Raw genomic sequence first — 18,772 nt, 5'->3', positions numbered from 1 at the left:
TTGGCTCACTAATGCAGTTATTTAACTGCCCTGATATTTGTCTCACCTTCTGTTTTCTGTTAGCCATCTAAAAAATTAGGCATCTAATTTAAGTAGTTTTTTTCAGCTCCCTCTACAGATTGTGGAGAAAACCAGGCATACTCAGAGTGTAATTTGGCCCACTCTCTGAGTACATGTCTCACACTTTGTAGTTCCTGCAAGGGAGCAGAGTAACAGAGTGAAGGTTCTTCTCTCAGTGATGTCCAATCACACAATCTGCTGGATTTTGCTTGCTTTCCTACTTTTGACTAATATTTGGGCTTTTCAAATTAAAAAAAAAAAACCAAACCAAACCAAAGTCTTTCCAGTTAGATATCTTAATAAAAATGGGAAATCGACATACTGAGATGCCAAATTTACTAAGTGACCGAGTTTTAAAAAATGCTTTCTTTACCTTTCTTTATGCCATTGTTGTTAGAAGACATAATAGAAGGCTTTCAGAAGAAATGCATTGTTTAGGCAGGAGGAGCAATATTTCCTAGTGGCTAACATAGGGTATTCATACCTCCTTCGGGGATTTTAACTTTGCTCCTGATTTGTGAGATGGTTTATGAAAATGAGCTCTCTGTGCCCTATTTTAACCATCTGTACAGTAGATTAAATATTTTTACTAGAAGTGCTGTAAGCCTTATTTAATTTTTGTAAAGTGCTTAGATATCCCTGGGAGCTTACGTGAAAGTGTTATTACACAGGAGAGGAATTCGCAAATAATAACCGTAAAGCATTTCTGGTGCGCATCTGTTTAAGTAAATGTTTCTCAATTACAGGTGTAACCTCCCTCCAACCACGGGAAGCATTAGCAAAGATGTTGGCAATAAAACAAACCTTGTGACTGTTAATCCGAGTATCATAGCTCAGAAGTAAGTACTACTGCAAATCTGTTTTTGTGCTATATTGTATAATTGTTTGACATGATTTAGATTTTGTTGGAAATCCATTGGGATACCAGCACAGAGAGCAGTGCATGCAGATTACTTCATTAAGCCTTAGTTCCCATGTAAAATACGTACCAGCCTAAACAGAAATCTGTTAAACCTGGCCTTTTTTGTAGCAGAAAGGAGTCAGCAATACCCAGATTAGCAAGTGCCTTGGTTGGCACCAGGCCACAATTTATGACAGAGTAAAATTGATGATTGCAAGCCCAAGCCTCTTCTTTTCCCCCCATGACCCTCATGACCCCAGCATAGGAAAGGAATTGTAATCATAAATCAGGAAAGCTTGGAAATGTGTGTCCGACTCTATCAGTAGGACTGTAAGCACATGTTCTTAAGTAATGTGCTTAGAGGCTGTTCTGATGAAGGCTATTTCCTGAATGGAGGCCCAATTTCTGTAATCCGTTTTCTCAAACCATACGAAAGCTGCTCACACACTTTTTTCTCAGCAAAGTTTTTTTTTTCATCTGCTTGATAAAAAGAAAATCAAATAAGGCCAGGCTGACTAATCTGACATCTTCAGCAGGCTGAAGCTGCAGCTTATCTATGAAAAGGACTGCTGTGATATGTTATTTACTGCTTACTGATCTTACTGTATCTTATTGTCTGTCATATCTGTATTTGTCAAATAGACAACACCAGGCAAAGCTTTTTTTTGTTTGTTTTTCCTTTAAAGGAAGAAGGAAAAAGTACAGTGAGCATAGAAATGACTAACAGGCATTTGTCATTGATTCAAGGATAGAACTTGATTTTTTGCAGTGAGTACTAACTACCTCTATGCTTACCCAGCCCTTTTTGACTTAAATGAAGATGAATTATTGCTTTCCCAAAAATAGATTTAGCTCATTGATGTTAGTGGGGTTGCACAAGAATATGAGGAAGGAAAACTCTCTGGTGACTCAGCATTATTGGTGACTCCTGACCTGATGCACAATTTGTCTGGGCTTGATCAAAGTGTTCTGCCACAGCTGCACTCATTTTTTAGCCAAATTAAACCACACTAGGGTTAATAGGAGTTACACTGAAGGAAATAGGAGCTAAACCTGTGTGAGGACAAAATGAGATTATGAGAAGACTTTAGGAATTTAAAAAATTAATTATTTAAATATTCAGAGAACACTGTAAATGCTTTTGAAGGAGTAGCAGGAAGCAATTCGGCACCATTTAGCAGAACTAAGTTTGTTTCTTCTCTCAGAAGACTTTATTCTGACTTTATTCACTTTAATTTCTAATTCTGTGTTTGGGTACTGGGTTAGTCCAATGTTATTATTGTTAAGGTTAATCAGCTTTTGAACTGTGTCAGTCAGGGTGTATAATGTAGGTGAACTCTCTTGGAAGAAAGAAGCACAGTTCTTATGTTTCCTAATGGAGCTGGGCTACACTGCACCTTACAGTGGCAGAGCTGGAAAGGAAAACAAGATGAAGTTGAGTTGTTCAGGTTTCCAGCTAAGGAAGAAGAAGATCTGAATTCTGTCCTGAAGGCTTTTTATGTACTTTACACTGAGTAGAAAAAGAGAAGATTCTTGGAGTAGAGGCCAGAAGTTCACCCTTCAGCCACGCTTCCTAGACATAGACTCAGGCATTTCTTGCTTTTTTTGGCTGTGTGACTCTTGCATGCACAGGGGCCCAAGGTCAATAGGAGGGGCTGAGTCTCTCTCATTCATTTTGTTTCAGAGTCTGGTGGTAATAGTACTTTTCTGGGTAGCAGAAGCTGTAAGCTTAAACCCCTTCAGGCTGAGAAGGGGTGTATCACTCCTTGCATGAGTTCAGTTGTGCAAGAAGTAACTGATAACTTCTCCATGAGGGTTTTGAATGGAAATGGCGGTGGCTGCTGTCCTCTGTCTTGAAGTGCTGCATGAGAAGAGGGTTTGAACCTACTCAAGTTGTGAAGAGAAATGAAACCAAGTTTTCCAGTTTCTGCTGGAGCCATTTGTGAAAAGTGGGCTCTGGTAGCCTTTAAAAGGTGAAAATACACTGCTCAGGTAGACAACTACCTACAAAAGAGGATTCAGTGCTTTGAATCCCAAAGGGGGTGTGAGCACCATATGTTCAGGTGATTCAGACAACTCAGTTCTATAGAGGAAACAAGTTGAGTGACCCTCTTGTGTCTTGTATCACTTCTTGGATAACTCTGGAAGTTCACTTTTCAATATTTGGGAGCATGGAATTATCCAATGGTGAGAGCTAAGTGTCTTTGCTGGCTGTTGGAGAACCAAAGCATATGAGGATAAATCCTCTTCATTTGTGAAGTTAGATCTCTAAGTCTTTACAGATCTCCATGTGTTCCCTTTGTAGTCGAAGGAGATAGATAGACATGCCTATATTTTCATCTATTTTAAAAGCATATCAAAAGCCACTAAGACCCTGCAAAACTTGAGCACACACTAATCTTTAACACTCCAAGACTGCTCGCATGCATACCTGTATTTCCACACAGAGCAGACACCCAGATTTTGAAGAGAGGTTATTGTATACCTATTGACGTAAGAAACACATTTCACAAACACATGCAGTACATACCATAGTGCATGTATTTTTAAGCAGAGAAAGTATAAATAGGAATTTTTTTTTTGCATTCTCCTTTGAAATTTCTTGAATCGATCAATTCTGTAAACAGGTCCTGGTCTCATTAGCAGTGAATTCAGTAGCTCCCGTGTTGCCAGTTCAATCCTATGAAGTGTGTTCTTATTATACAATAAAGCCAGATTTTCATAACTGCACATGTGACAACATATAACAGGTTGGTATAAATTTGCAATGTAGACAGGCTGAACTGATACAGCAGAGTTCATAATTCATATATGCAAGTGCAGTTGTGCTGGTTTGGTCTGTAATATTTATATCAATAGTACATTCCATTCACTCTTTTCCTAAAATGTACTTTGCAGATACAACAAACTAAATGAAAAGAAAACAGAATTTCTGGAGAACATTGCAGTCTATGGAGATGCTTTTCTTTTATTGCCAGCATTTTCCTTTAGAAGCAACACAGCCACTTCTTTTAAAGTATATCACACTCTGCAAGAGTTCAAAGCAACCCAAAGGGCAATATTTTTTCACCCCACTTATCTGAAAAGTCTTGCCCAGTTCTGGAGAACTAAGGGTGTGAAAGCCTACCGGTTATCATCTGGTTTTATGATCACTAGTGCTGCTCTTGAGCTGTGTGAGAATGTGAAGCTCTATGGCTTCTGGCCTTTCTCAAAATCCACAGAGAAGATGCCAATTAGCCACCACTATTACGACAACCAGCTGCCTAAACCAGGTTTCCATGCAATGCCCAAAGAATACAACCAGATCCTTCAGCTTCATGGCAAAGGCATTTTGAAGTTGCAGTTTGGTAAATGTGAATCAGACTAAAAAGGTAGGTCACATTCTTACCACATAAAATGTCTTTATTCAAGTAATGTGTCAAGGGAAGACTTGTTTTGTGAACAGTGTGGGTCTGTTCTTCCTTAGAGAGACATTTCTATCTTACACTCAATGAAGTTGTGTTCATAAATAAGTGAAAGGTTGGAGTTTCCTGAATAAATATGTACCACAGGGTTGAGAAATGTTTTCTAATTGTGAACTTTAGATGGGAAGCATAGCTAAATACATATTATCATCATAATTCACAGTCAATCAGTAGTGCCTCCTTATCTCAGATATGTGTCTCCACCAACCTATGTTTGGTTTGGTATAAATTCCCACGAACCAGCCTCCTTTGTGAATTGCTTTATTAAGGGCAGTCACATACTATGATCTACAAGAGTGTCATGGTTTAACCTCAGCCAGCAGCTAAGCACCACGCAGCTGCTCACTCACTTCCCCCGCACCCAATGGGATGGGGGAGAGAATCGAGAGAAAAAAAAGTAAAACTCGTGGGTTGAGATAAGAACAGTTTAATAGAACAGAAAGGAAGAAAATAATAATGATAATAACAATAATAAAATGACAATAATAATAATAAAAGGATTGGAATATACAAAACAAGTGATGCACAGTGCAATTGCTCACTACTCACTGACCGATGCCCAGTTAGCTCCCGAGCAGCAATCCCCCCCCACCCCCACTCCCACCAGTTTATATACTGGGCATGACATCACATGGTATGGAATATCGCCTTGGCCAGTTTGGGTCAGCTGCCCTGGCTGTGTCCCCTCCCAACTTATTGTGCCCCTCCAGCCTTCTTGCTGGCTGGGCATGAGAAGCTGAAAAATCCTTGACTCAGTCTAAACACTACTTAGCAACAACTGAAAACATCAGTGTGTTATCAATGTTATTCTCATACTGAATCCAGAACATAACACTATACCAGCTACTGGAAAAAAAATCAACTCTATCCCAGCTGAAACCAGGACAAAGAGAAGCCACCTAATCCTGGCACAGCCTTTCAAGATATATACAGAGGCCAAAGTAAGGATTAAGATTGCCCCATGAAGGAGTAGCATGCGTATGCGCCCTTGTTCCCTCTTGTTAGGTAAAGAAGTTTAGAGCAGCATGCTTTCGCAGCCCTGGGCTGCGGAACAGCTTGTGGACAGCAGTGAGGAAGCTGCCATACACTATAGCAGATCTTGCTGAGGATTTTACCTTGAGGCAGCTCAGAATCTGGGAGTTACAAATATAGGATGAAGTGTCATTCCCTTTGCTCTGTCCTTTCGAACTGTCCCATCCCCCTTGGACCTCTACCTTCTGTGTATTGCCTCAGAGAAATGCAGCACAGAGTCTGGCCTCTGACCTTGAGCCAATTTACCACATACAGATTACAGATGACTTTGAAAAGATTTGTCTGCATGTTTTCAATCTTGATTTGCCCTGTTGACAAAGTAAGACCAATTTGTATAAATACTTCTTCATCTTTTAAGCTAATTCAGAAATTCCCCAGGTCACAATACTGTTGTTGGATTTGCCTTTCACAGAACTCTATTTTTCCAGGGGGTTCAAGTTAATATGACAGTAAGTGAAATGTACAGTAGAACTACCATTGTATACAATATGCTTTAATTGGACTGGTGTAATCTTACGACTGTATTATTCAAGTTAAATAAATTAAAATAGCATCATCTTGTTCAAGCCAGAAATTTTAAGTTCAAAAGCTAAGGGCTTTTCTTCTGGCTAGGTTCTGAAATGTATTTGAAAATATCCTTTGATGGTATTTAGAAAACATGCTATCAAAGATACATTCACAGTTGGTTCATTGTCAGAGACTGCTAAGTTTTAAACTAGCAGATTGCTAGTACCAAGAAGGCACAATTTTATTCAGTATCAGTTTATTTGAAGAAATAGAAAAATAAACTGGTTTCATATAAAATTAGAATAATATAAAACATGTGACAAGGATGGGACCTAGAAGTCATCTAGTTAATCCATTCTCCTAGTCCATGGAAGGAGATGATCTAGGAGGAGGTGTATGTGTATGCAGTTTCATGTGGCTGAGATATGCTTTTTTGCTTGAAAAAAGTTGCAGCATATTGGAAAGGTTAAGAAATACATAATGTATTTTTCTTAGTGGCTAAGCTGTTTATACCCTGCGGTTTCAATTGTATTTATTCTTCCTATAATATAAATCGCCAGAGACACACCATGTAATTTTAATTGTAGTAACTACACCAGCTAAGAAAATGAAAGGCAGCTCTTTATGAATATTTAATCTAGAAAGAACCAGATAGAAGCCACAAAAAATGTTTAAGCATCTGTATGGGTTAATTAAGACATTGAGCTGCCAGAGCATGTCCAGAGGAGAGCAACCAAGTTGGTGAGGGGCCTTGAGCACAAGTCTTATGAGGAGTGGCTGAGGGATCTGGGGTTGTTCAGTCTAGAAAAGAGGAGGCTGAGGGGAGACCTTATCACTCTCTACAACTACCTGAAAGGGGGTTGTAGTGAGGTGGGTGTTGGTCTCTTCTGTCAGGTGGCTGGAGATAGGACAAGAGGAAATGGCCTCAAGTTGAGGCAAGGGAGATTTAGGTTAGATAGTAGGAAAAATTTTTTTACTGAGAGGGTTGTCAAACATTGGAATGGGCTGCCCAGGGAAGTGGTTAAGTCACCATCCCTGGAGATACTCAAAAAGCGAGTGGACAGGGTACTCCAGGGCATGGTTTAGGGGGCATAGTTAATGGTTGGACTCAATGATCTTGAAGGTCTTTTCCAACCGAAATGATTCTATGATTCTATGATTCTAATTAATGCTGTCCATGCTTGACAGACTGAAAAGCACTTCTGTGGCCAAATTAGCAAAGTAAGCTGTAAAGAAAAAAACAACGAGAAAGATAAGTTGTGCTGCCCTAATTTACACTTACATTTACAAAGAGAAAAGTTAGCCCTTTAAAACTAAAGAAATTGAATGCTTTCACTATGAGCTACCATTCTACTACTATTATCAACTATTAGAGATAATTGAAATTCTATAATAAGTATATTTCACTGAAAATGACCTTTTCTAAAAATTGAACAATCTCCTTTCTCTTTTTAATTTCCCTTTTATGTTCTTCTCCCTGCTCCGCGGTCTTTCCTGTTAGTGTGTAGCTGAAGGTTCCTTACACCACTGGGTGCCCACAGAAGTCTCGGGCAGAACTTCCCTCACAGATTACTGGGACACAAAATGTTGCTGCTGTAAATAAGAAGTGAAGGAAGCTGCTCTTCTGCAAGCACCTATATTGCAAGCAGGTAGCAGGTTCTGGAACAGTATGGGGAGAGCATAACTGCATCCCAATGAATCATTTTGGCAGTATTGCTCCTAAACACTATCCTTGCCATTGTAAAGGTGAACTTTTCTTATTGGGTAGAGAGAATTGTCAGATATGAGAGCCCTGTAGAGCTTGTGCTGAACGATGTGGGAAACTCCATCTGCCTTAATATCCGCTCCTGCACCTTTATGATTATGCTCAACAGACATGTACATGTCTTTGCTAAAGTAGATGCATACCTATCACAGATGGTAAAATGGAAAATGAGACATCAGCAAAATCTTGAAATGCAATTAAAATAATGATCTTTATTATTTTGTATTAAATTACCAAATCATTTTTGCTATGGCCCTGCAGCTGAAGGAAGTCTTGTTTGTTCATTGGTTTAACCTGATAAGCCTGAAGGGCATGTCATTAGCTTCAAGTAAACATAGGTTCAAGGAGGGGAAATGGCCTGATCCATATTTAAAAATAGACAGAAAAATCTGATTAGAAAAATTGTCAGATGATAAATTAATCAGGCTGGCAAAACTTTCATTGCCCAGAAGCCCGGTTAAAATGCAAATTTTGTCTGACCAAGAATCCCTCAGGTTTTACATTTGCTAGAAAGAAACAGCAGGGAAGGTGAGTATGTGTTGCTTTGATATACAGCACAGTAATGTCAAGCAGCTGCTCAGAGGAGTTAGTCAACAGAAAATAACATAGAAAGAAAGAATGAAACTGAGACTCCCTGAGCCTGGGGAAGAGAGTAGTGTTTAATTGTCCGAGCAGAAGGACTGAAGGAGGACAGGTTGAGCAGAGGTGTGCTGGTGGTTAGGGAGTAAGAACTGCTGAAACTTCGACTGGGTGAGTGTATCTTACCTGGAAAGTAAATATTGGGTCTGGGCTTTTTAATTCCAACCAGATGATTAAAAGCCATCTATTTCTGACAGAGACAGCAGCAGTGTAGCCCTCCACTCAAGGTGGAGCTAGTAGGGCAGCATCCTGTAAAGCAGGGGGCTGCCTGCTTACTTGCTCAGGAATTAACATCAGAGAACCATTTTGTTCCAAACTCTGTCAGTGTGTGATCTTTTTTTTAACCTTGAAAGTTGCTGCAATCCAAATAAGTGATAAATACTGTTAAAAATAACCTATTTATAAATACAATTGTTATAAATAACCTATTTATAACAGTAGGATACCAACATGAGCTTAAATTCTGCTGAAATTCTTTTATGCTTTTGGCGTCTCGATGTAGCTGGAGAAATATGAACTGCCCCACATTTCACTTTTAATTACCTTGAGAAAAATGATACCACATTTTGAAAATAAGGACACCTCTGGATTCCTGTCAGGCAGCCAAATTTCAGCCTATCCTTGACTTGGGCAAATATTACGCAGTGTGAAATTATTAGATGTATACAACAATTGAAAGAAAGGTCTTCTGCTTTAGTACCCATGCCATATAGCTTTAAGCACACACTTTGCTCATGTGTTCAGCCACTAACTAAGTTTTAGTGTTAAGAATAATGTCAGTAATGAAACAAGTGGAGATAAGTTGCTTCTGGTTTAGTTAAAACCCACCAGAATAGAAAAATATAGACTAAATCAAATTAGAATTTATGTTAGATTTCAAATCAAATGAAAAAGTATTTACAGATCTCGAAGGGTTTTGTTTGGTTTTGTTTTGTTTTTCCACAGCAGAACTAGCCTGTTGAAGAAACAGAATAGTTTCAATCTCTAGCTATTTCAAAATATGAGTAAGATAATATAATTTAGAACATATCCATATTCAGATTAGCAGAAGATACTGGTTACACCCAGCCTTGGTAAGCTTAGGAAGCCTGAAGAGGGTGGTGCAGGTGGGGTAAGTGTGAGAACTTCTGGGGGTATTCAAATGAAGGAGTCCTCCTTTAGAAAGAGCAGATGCTCGAGCTAGATCAGGCACAAGCAGTTTAGCTTACCCAGGAGAATTTTGTGAGCCTGTGATGCTGTATAATAAATGTCACAGACTCCCAGTCTGAAATAAGGATGAAAAAACAGATGCAGAAGGTGAAATGCATACACAGAAGACTAAGCTATTGGCTTATTTTGAATAGAACAAGCAGTTTTCCTACCATACAAGAAATACCAATAACATATTTTATTGTTTTAATTCCAGGGCAATGATCCTAAGGAGACAATTTGTGTGTATCTCAGCAGTTCGGTGTTGGATTTGATCTGATGTGATTTTGTGACCATTAAACTGCATTATTACAATAGAGAAGTATTTTACACTTGGGGAGAAAAGAAAGTGATTTTTTCACACAGTGACTGCTACATTTCTGAATTTTGAGCAATCATTTTTTTAAATACAAAATAACATTTATTTGGGAAATTATGAAACTCCTGACTACTGGTTTAATTGTAGCAAAGCACAATCTCAGGATGGTGGCAATATGCACATTCATCATGTTTTGCTTCTTAAAGTATTGTTAAACTATTTTTACATAAGTTCTCTCGTTTTGTTAATATCACGTGATACAGGCAATAGTCTCTGTATGGTAGCTGCATGAGTTGGCAGTGAACATTTTCAATTGAGAACTTGATCCTGTAAACACTAGCATTTGTCTACATGAGAAAGGTGATGAGAAGAGTTGCAGAGGAGTAATTAATTCAGAGCTATGTCATTCTTAGTTTGTCCCAGGGTGCACAGATGAAAAAATCCCTCAGGTTAGAGATAGTCAAGTGGTTTATGGGCTTTCATTTTGTGGGCAATAGATAATGCTGTGGATTTAATGGGCTTTTATTTTGTGGGCAATAGATAATGTTGTGGATTTAATGGGATCACTCATGTGAATGATGTTAATTTTGTGAACAAGCGTTTGAAGGACCAGAGCTGTATAATTGTTTTTAAACCCCTCTTCTTGCTTGTGTCCCTGTCTAAGGCCCTTTTCAGCTCCAAATGAGGACAATAAACTAGGTTCCATGCTGCAATCCCTAGAGTTCTGGTAGGGCATGACTTTGCAGACATTCCTGCAATCCCAGCTCTGTATCTCGGCTGACGTACGAGATGGGCCATTCATTAGAAAAATGATAGGTACCAAACCTATCATTTCTTCTATTTCTTTTTCACCTAACATCTCTCATATCAATATGTGACTACAGATAAGGAAACTACACTAAGCATTATTAAGAAGAATGTTCTTCTTACATCAACCTCAAGCTCTTCTCCTATATCAGGATATATGAGAAAAGAACCTACAGTCACTTAATTTAAAACCCATGCAGTTCTTGTGCTTTCAGTTTCCGTATGGTCCAGGAATACCTGTGGAGCAACATCCTGCAACAAGAGAAAGTGAAATATCAGCCCAATGAAAAGAATCACATTAACATTTACAGGAGCTATGACAAGCAGTTGTTGCCCTAGCTATGGCTGCTTGTAAGTTATTGCTTTTATGTTTTACTGAAAGGAAAAAACCAAACCAAACAAAACCAAACAAAACAAATTTTGTAATAACCAGTTTCTGTTAAAAGAAGAGTTTCAGTGGCTTTTTTGAGAGTCTATTGAATGATCGGTTCAAAGATAGAGTGTCCTTCTCACAGTCAGATAGTATCGAGTATTTTGTTTACTAAAACTCCTTTTGCCACTGTAGCATTAAATGCCCAAACAACTGATTTAAAGAGCATTCAATATTCCACTCATTGAGGATTATATGTGCAAAAAAAATCCTACTTAAATGAATTGAACCTTATAAAATAAGGTTCAAAAAAACTTTTAAACTGATACTTCATAAGAGCATTTCTATATTGTTGTAATATTTGAAGGCTTACCTTGCAGCAGTTTTATAATCACATAAATAATCCTGAAAGTATTAGAATCAATCGTTATGGTTCCAGGTCTGTTAGTTGAGACACATTCAGCAACTTGATCCATTTCCAAGATAATGGTATCAGAATCCAATACTACTCCTACCCAAGCAGAAGCGTCCATAAATCCTGGCTGCACATATCAGCAATAAAGTCAATTTTTGAAAATAAAGTTTTTAAAAAATAGATAGTGCTTTGGGGCATTGAATGACACCACTAATACACAAGTGGACCTCTGAATATCAGTAGGACTTTTAACAGAAACAAAGTCATCAGAATTGAGTCGATGGGTACATCTGTGTTCCCAGCTGGTGACTGAAAGAGGCGAGCACACGGGTTTGATTTACTGTGATCTGCTGTGGTTCCAGCACCACACGTCCACATTTTGTCTTCACCAGCAGTGAAATTGTGCCAGTTTCTGGCCACAGGCATCTGCTGCTCATGTGCAGAGAGCTGGCTGCTGCAAGACCCTGCATCCGTGTTACAAGTGTTATGGATGGTTGCCTACTGCAAGACCCTAGTTATAGATCAAAGACAAATTTGCTCCCAAAAGAGCTCCTCCTATGCCATAAATCACTCACGTAGACTGTCCCTGAGTGTTTGTAGCTGGAAGCTGTGCAAAGTGATGTAGTTGTCCTTTGGGTGATGCAAACAGCCTAGGTTGAGGAGAACCACATCATATTTCATCCAGAGAGACAAAGACACACCTGTGTTCAAGCAAGGACTGTAACTTATTCCAGTCTAGTTTAGTGCAATGAGATGATCTTGGCTGTGTAGCAGCTACATGGTTTGACTTGGAAAAATTCATACGTCTTTTGGAGATTGAGAGGATCTTGCATTGTATCCAGATCAATTGCAAGTGTTTTGTGTGTATGTAAAGATGATGCAAAGGGTATCATTCATTGCTCAGATTAAATTAAATGAACTACTCAGCATGAGTGAAGTGGCAAAACCTGGTTGTGTGTACGTAGAAGATGTGGAGAGGAGAAAATGAAATTTACTTGCAGTGGAGAAGCAACGTTTTTCAAAAGTGTTTGTTAGCACAGTATTGTATTATCTCAGTGAATAAATGTATATACAGTGTACCATGACACACCATAAAGAGCTGAAGTTACTGTGTGTCTGGACTATTTCTGTGCAGCCATGTTATTTATAACACACGTGTTAATAACTGGAAAGGTTATTGGAATGCATTTTAAGAGCAGTTTAGCCGAAAAGAAGAAACCTATTCTAGTTTCCTTAATGAAAAGAGGTCTTAACTGAAGGACAGTGAGGTAGCACACACAAATGAGAGCAAACAGAAAGCTCTGTAGCATGGACACACACTTTGACTTTTTAGCGCTGTTTCAGTGAAGTTTACACTTGCCATTGGCCTGGATACCTGATCCTCTATGGTCTCAAAGCTGACAGTGATTTGTGTGGAGCACAGGACTGACAAGAAATACATGGAGGAATTGTTAACCTTTCCTATCTACAAATACTCTTAACTCCTCATAGAATAAAAATATACCCTATTAGACTTTAGATTAAGAACCTGTTTTTAACGTAGCTTTCTCAGGCCTTGCTCCAGACATGAAGTTACTATGAGATGTTAGTTGCATCCACTTCACTCCACAGAAGCACAGACCTTGTACTCGGCTTTATTATAGCTACTGCTGCTGTGTGCTTGGTGGCTAGGTAGTGTTAATTTGTTTACAGGCTGGGCAAGTTAATAGCAGCATTTCTAGGATACAGTCAGATTGATCAAGACTTGCTGAAGTACACTCACTGTGGGAGTGGATGTTTTCTCAGGTAGCTGAATAAATTATTTCTCATTTATTTTACATCTGTGATTTCTTATTTATTTTACACCTGTGATTTCTTGTTTATTTTACATCTGTGCCAGGTTTATGATGAATAAATGGATTTTGTACCTGGCTGGAGATGTTTATGACACTTTGGCAAGACTAAGCCAAGTGCAGTTTTTATGACGGATTCTTGACCAAAGGTTAGGAAGGGCCTTTCATTCCCTCTACTTCACATGAGAAATAATCATTTTTAGGGTTTGTGGGCCTCCAATGCTGTCACATGCTGTGGAATGAATATTGAGATTAAATAGTTTTCTAAAGATAGAAACACTGACAACGTGCTAATAGTTGCACTGTACCTTTGCAGAGGCTGACAGCGTCCTTGCACATGACTGCTTCACATCATCATTAGATTAAAGCCTGCTTGGCTGCTTTTATTCCTTTTTCTCCTCTGAATCTTTAATGTTACATCTTCCTTTAGGATCCAGTGCTGCCTTGAGTTGGTTATTTCTCTTCCCCCTGCGGGGCCTTATGTAGTCCTGTTTAGTGTCTGTTAGGGAGTTTGTATGGCTATGAATCAAACACTGCTATGCTTGCAGCATAGTAAAACATATTTTAAATGGCTTGGTTTACATCGCAAGGAAGTCAGCATGGTGGGATATTTACATTGCCTAAATGGAGGTGCTAAATTTGGGCTGTAGCTCCACAGTGACTTAAGCTGTAATGGCTGGCTATGCAGTCCAGTCCTCGTTCTTGTGCTGCACCCCTTCCTTCATGCCATCTCTGTCTCCTGTCTGATCCTACACTGAGCTGTTTTGACACACTAAGCCCGCAAAAACCTAGCATGGCAACAAAAAGAGAAAACTGGTTCATGCCAACAGAGCCAGAGGAATTTCAGAGTCAAAGCAAAGGAGGGGGTGAGACCATGCAGGTGGGACTGTAAGGACACAATGGGGGCCATCTGTTACATGTTGGCTGTTGGACAGGCCCAGTGGTCCCCTGAAACCTCGGTCACCTCAGGAAGGTCACATCTCTGGGGGCCTCCGTGGCCAGAGGGGAGAGACGGGCTCCTGCAAGGGGGGATTGCAGCACAGCAGCTGCTCTGGTGGGCAGGAGCCCGTCTCTCCCTGTGGTGACAGAAGGTGCTTAAGGACTCTAGGTATCTACACTAAGGACTCTAGGTACCTACACTGGTTGATTATTGCTCCCCCTTCTCTCTTCCCCATTACAGTCATTTTAACAAGCTGTTCACCACCAGCAGGTTCAGAAATGATAACTAAAAAAAAGCTTTGACTGTAAATACTATTTTCTCAGTTCACTGACAGTAAGCTTGCATAAACTTGCTCATTATTCAGCACACCTATGCTTTCAGTCTCTGCTAATCCCAGCACTTCAAACAGCATCTGCAGAGAACAGAGCTGTGCAAGGTCTGGCGGTTTTGAGACCAGTTAGTCTCACTTTGGTTCTCTTTCCTTTGTACAGTAGTGAGATGTCTGATGTATTGCCGTGCTTGAGTCAAGACGAAATTCTCTGTCCTGTGTGATTCAGGAAAAGAAACTAAATGATCTAGGTGACCTAGCACCTTCTGTGGGCTCCCAAATTCCTAGCAAAATATTCCTGTTGTTATGTATTATTTGATTTTATCCAGTGCAGATATCTGGATCAGTTAATTGGTCTGGGTTAATTGATCACTTAGATCTTGAGCCTGCACAGACTCTGTGGTGGAGCTACAGCCTGACATGGCAACCTAGATTTAAAAAACATTTGAGCTGGAGATCTTTCTCTGTCCTGTCGCTCGCTGTCATGTGACAAATCTGCAGAGTGAGATCCTGAACTTCCGTGCAGTAGCTCCTCCACGAACTTTTGGGTCTACAAAGCACACGTCCACTTGTGTGCAGGAGTCTGTGTGAGATCAAGCCCAAGGAATATTCTATGGAGTGCTTTATTCTGAAACAGCTTTAATTCAAACAGCTGATAGCCACTCGTTGCATGCTCTGAAGCAGTAGACTTCTTACACATGAGCTTGTTTGTTAAATATATCTTAGTTTGAAATATTCACAGCCAGGTAATCCTTCATCTTGTGGTACTTCAGCTGATGTATCTCATCTGTAGGTCTGCTAGCCGAGAACAGTGACAAAGGGATGTTTTTACCATATAAAGCCTGGCTCTCTTGATTTTGAATTCTGTCATTTTAGGCAGGAACATCATCCTTCTCTGAGTTTCTGGACAGCCAAATTTCAAAGGCTGCTGATCTCTCGGGGTATTCTGTAGAAATCATTTGGGCCTTTCAGCTACAGTGCACAATGAGTGGGCAGATTTATTTTTATTAAGCTTTGTTCAGATTTTCATAAAGTATTTCTTAATTGGCTCTAAATTATCATAATGGTCAAGTAGAGCATGAAACGATCTGGAGCATGCCACTAAACAAAGGAACTGTTGCTGTTATTTAGTGGTCTCCTTTCATAAAGTTGCATTTCAGAATACCTTCCTGTTCTGGGAACGCTGGCTCACCAGGGGAACGACCCCGGGTTACTGGGTTACGGTGCACTAGTCCAGCTGGGGTAGCAGCCTGTCAGTGCGCTCTCAGTGTCAAGCAAATTCAAGCAATATGACAAGAGCTTAACACAATGGGAGTACATCAGTTTGGGTTTGCCGTAGACCAAGGAGTAAACTTAGTACTGTGATGTGTGATAACTGAGCTCACGTCCCTCTGTGTGTGAGCAATAGCTGCCCTTTGGTGGCAGGTGTTGGCAAATACTGGTTTAAGCATGAAAACAGTCTGGCTGTTAAATACAAGAAGCAGTGGCATCCTCATGTTGCCATCAAATAAACAGTCAAATCTGTCTTTTGCTAAATCCTGGAGTAGCTTCAGCAATACATTGGCATTTGTTGCTGCACCTAGTACTGTTGTATCTTGTCTTTTTTTCATCCCTCTTTTCTCCAGTGAGGGAGAAAACTCAGACAATTGCATGATGGAAATATTTAATGATCCTACCATGAATTCGTGGTATCATAGCAAGGCCATCAGAGTGAATCATGCTAATGGTTGTGACAGGAGAGTCTAGTCTAGGACAATATTGCTGGTTTTAAATTCCTCACTATTCACTTTAGTCCCTGACAAGACGAGATTCTTCACAGCAAGTCTGTAGTTCAACAACCTGTTAGGCTTCTGAGCTCTTGGCGCAGTTGTGAGATGATTCCCTAAAAACACCTCCTTCTTGGTGTATTTATTGTTAGTGCTTATGGTACAAACCCATTCTTAAATTCTTGTGAAATTGAAGTGTATCAGCTGACATTTCTGCATGTTTTATATGCACATTTTATATAGTAGCTTCATATGTATTCTTTATGTTAATATTCTTAATATTCTTTTCTTTAAGTATCTAATAAAAATTATTTAAAATATTAATTATATTTTATGCTATGAGAGTAAACTGCGGTGCAAGTTACATAATGTCACCTAAAAAACCAGTGATACAATGCAAAATCATTTTTAAGGGTATCTGACTGATTTCTAGAAGGTATTTTCATTAGTCATTTAGACACTTGCTGCTTAGATTTACCTTTTTAAGGTGGGTCTAAGAGGCCACCTCTGCTTCTGATTTATTTCAAGATCTGCAAGTGAGGAGATAGGTGGAGAGGTTCTACACAAGGCTGCTCCTAAGGGATGGCAAATGCATGTTTTTTCTTTTCAGAGACTGTTCCATGTGTCATAATGTGATTCCATAAAGTTTCCATGATAGCTTTTACCCAGAGGTTTCATTGTCTCTTAAAATGTGTATTGTTTTCATTCATTTTGGTTCCATTCTTTTCAATGCAATTGTCAAAGCAGAGCTTATCCCCCCTTGGAGCTGGTATAATTGTGCTCCTCCACATGCGCCAAGCTCTGTGTGAAGCTGCTAGTGTAGGCTCTGCTACTGCTGTTTCCAAAAAGGTTCTCTCAAATTCTCTCAGTGCTGAACGTATGTTTTCAGATGTGAACTTGATATTGTCTGAGTAGAATGTGTGCAGCGTAACTTAGAAGTGTCCCTGTGCAGGATTTAGGAGGAGGCACAGAAAGCCCCTCAGCCGTGTGTGTGCTTTTATTACAGAAAACCAAGATGAATTTGTATTGTTGAGTCATCTGTTATGGCTGATTTAATTTGTACTTTGTTTTCATGTTTTAAGTGCCTAATGATTTTTTTTGTCAAGGAGGCAACAGTTTCACTGTTATAACGCATACTTAGAATTCTGCACTTGTTACCTGTTCTGTAATAGAATATTTTTGCAGTTTCTGTTTGGAAATAAAGACTTATTAGGCATAATTGTGATTTTTTTTCTTTTTTGAATTCCTGAGACTTAACACTCAAAAATATGTCTTCTGAGGCACAGCAGCATACAAAATGCATTAGTCTGATTTCTCTACAGTAGCTTTAGCAACTGCCGGTAGAAATATGGACAGTTCCTTAAAACTGTACAAGGAAAAAAGCAAGCTGTGCTTAAAAACAGGTATGGGGGGGGTTGGGGCATTGGTGCATGTATAAATACATATTGCTTAAATAAGACCTTCACATAATTTCAGTCTTTCCTCTTCTTGTATGGCAACACAGTTAACCATCTTCTTCTGTTAATTCTAATGACTTGAAATATTTTTTTTAATTCTTTATTGAAGAAAAATCAAACAAGGAAAGGAACCAAACAAGAAACAAAAATTGTTACCGTTTTCCTCTAAAAATAGCTATTAAATTTGAAAACTATCTCTAAAAATAACTGAACACTTTGAAAACAGTGATTAACTGAAAATGTTAAAACCACTGATGCAAAAGTTTTTCATACAAAGTACTGACTGTGAGTACATGTCTAGTAGATGTGTACCTAGTAGACCTCTAGACATGTTTTAGTGGCTTATGTTTTTTCTTAATATAGGTTTTGGTCACTTACACAGATACTTGCAGTGAAAAATTTCAGACAGAAGAATTTCAGAGAAAGCATTTTCCCTCAAAGCATTTACTTTTTACTTTTGGCCAGAAGAAGGCCATATAGCTTCTGTGCTGCTTACTGTGACTTCTCCAAATAGGAGCTCATTGCCTCATCAAATCTGGTCAAATATGTACTTGCAGCTGTTTCGTGATGTGGACTATTATCCTTTAGGGCCCTCTAGGGACTGAACTGCAATTGCCAAATTTTATTGCAGCCAGAACAGAGGATTAGAACTGAAAGGTTTTATTTGGCCTCACGGAGCACCAAGTGGCTTCTGCCCAAAGATTAAGATCTGGATCTTTGTGGCCTCCCTCCTTCCCGTAGTGAGTCTTTCTTTCACAGATGATCAGAACCAAAGGGTTTCTTTTGTTTGCTGTGCTGACAGCTGGAATTGCATATATGAGTGATGCAGATGCAAATGTGTCCTCATAATCTGAACAGTTTCTAAAGCAGAAGTGTGATTTCTGCTGTGGAAAGTGTCTTAGAATGAGCTTAGCCATCTCAGATATTTAGCTGATGAACAGCTAAGTGTTGAAAGAGCAGCACTGCCTGGTGATTAGGACTG

At 39.3% G+C, this 18,772-nt stretch overlaps 1 protein-coding gene across 3 annotated transcripts in view; it reads left to right on the top strand.

Moving 5' to 3' along the window:
* Positions 1–17,552, top strand: part of ST8SIA6 (ST8 alpha-N-acetyl-neuraminide alpha-2,8-sialyltransferase 6) — a 48,456-nt gene extending 30,904 nt beyond the window's left edge. For 2 of the 3 annotated variants that reach the window (XM_052803532.1, XM_052803511.1), the window contains 3 exons: positions 807–899; positions 3,860–4,332; positions 9,774–17,552. In XM_052803532.1, coding sequence (XP_052659492.1) covers positions 807–899; positions 3,860–4,328 — 562 coding nt within the window. In that variant the 3' untranslated portion in view covers positions 4,329–4,332; positions 9,774–17,552. Of the gene's footprint in view, positions 1–806; positions 900–3,859; positions 4,333–7,465 lie in introns of all 3 variants that reach the window. The other variant, XM_052803522.1, reaches the window with a different exon arrangement.
* Positions 17,553–18,772: the final 1,220 nt, after the last annotated feature.

The sequence above is a fragment of the Harpia harpyja genome, chromosome 1, assembly GCF_026419915.1.
Source record: "Harpia harpyja isolate bHarHar1 chromosome 1, bHarHar1 primary haplotype, whole genome shotgun sequence".
Taxonomy (NCBI): Eukaryota; Metazoa; Chordata; class Aves; order Accipitriformes; family Accipitridae; genus Harpia; species Harpia harpyja.
Note: the sequence above shows the minus strand (reverse complement) of the source record. Positions and strands in the feature narration are given on the sequence as shown.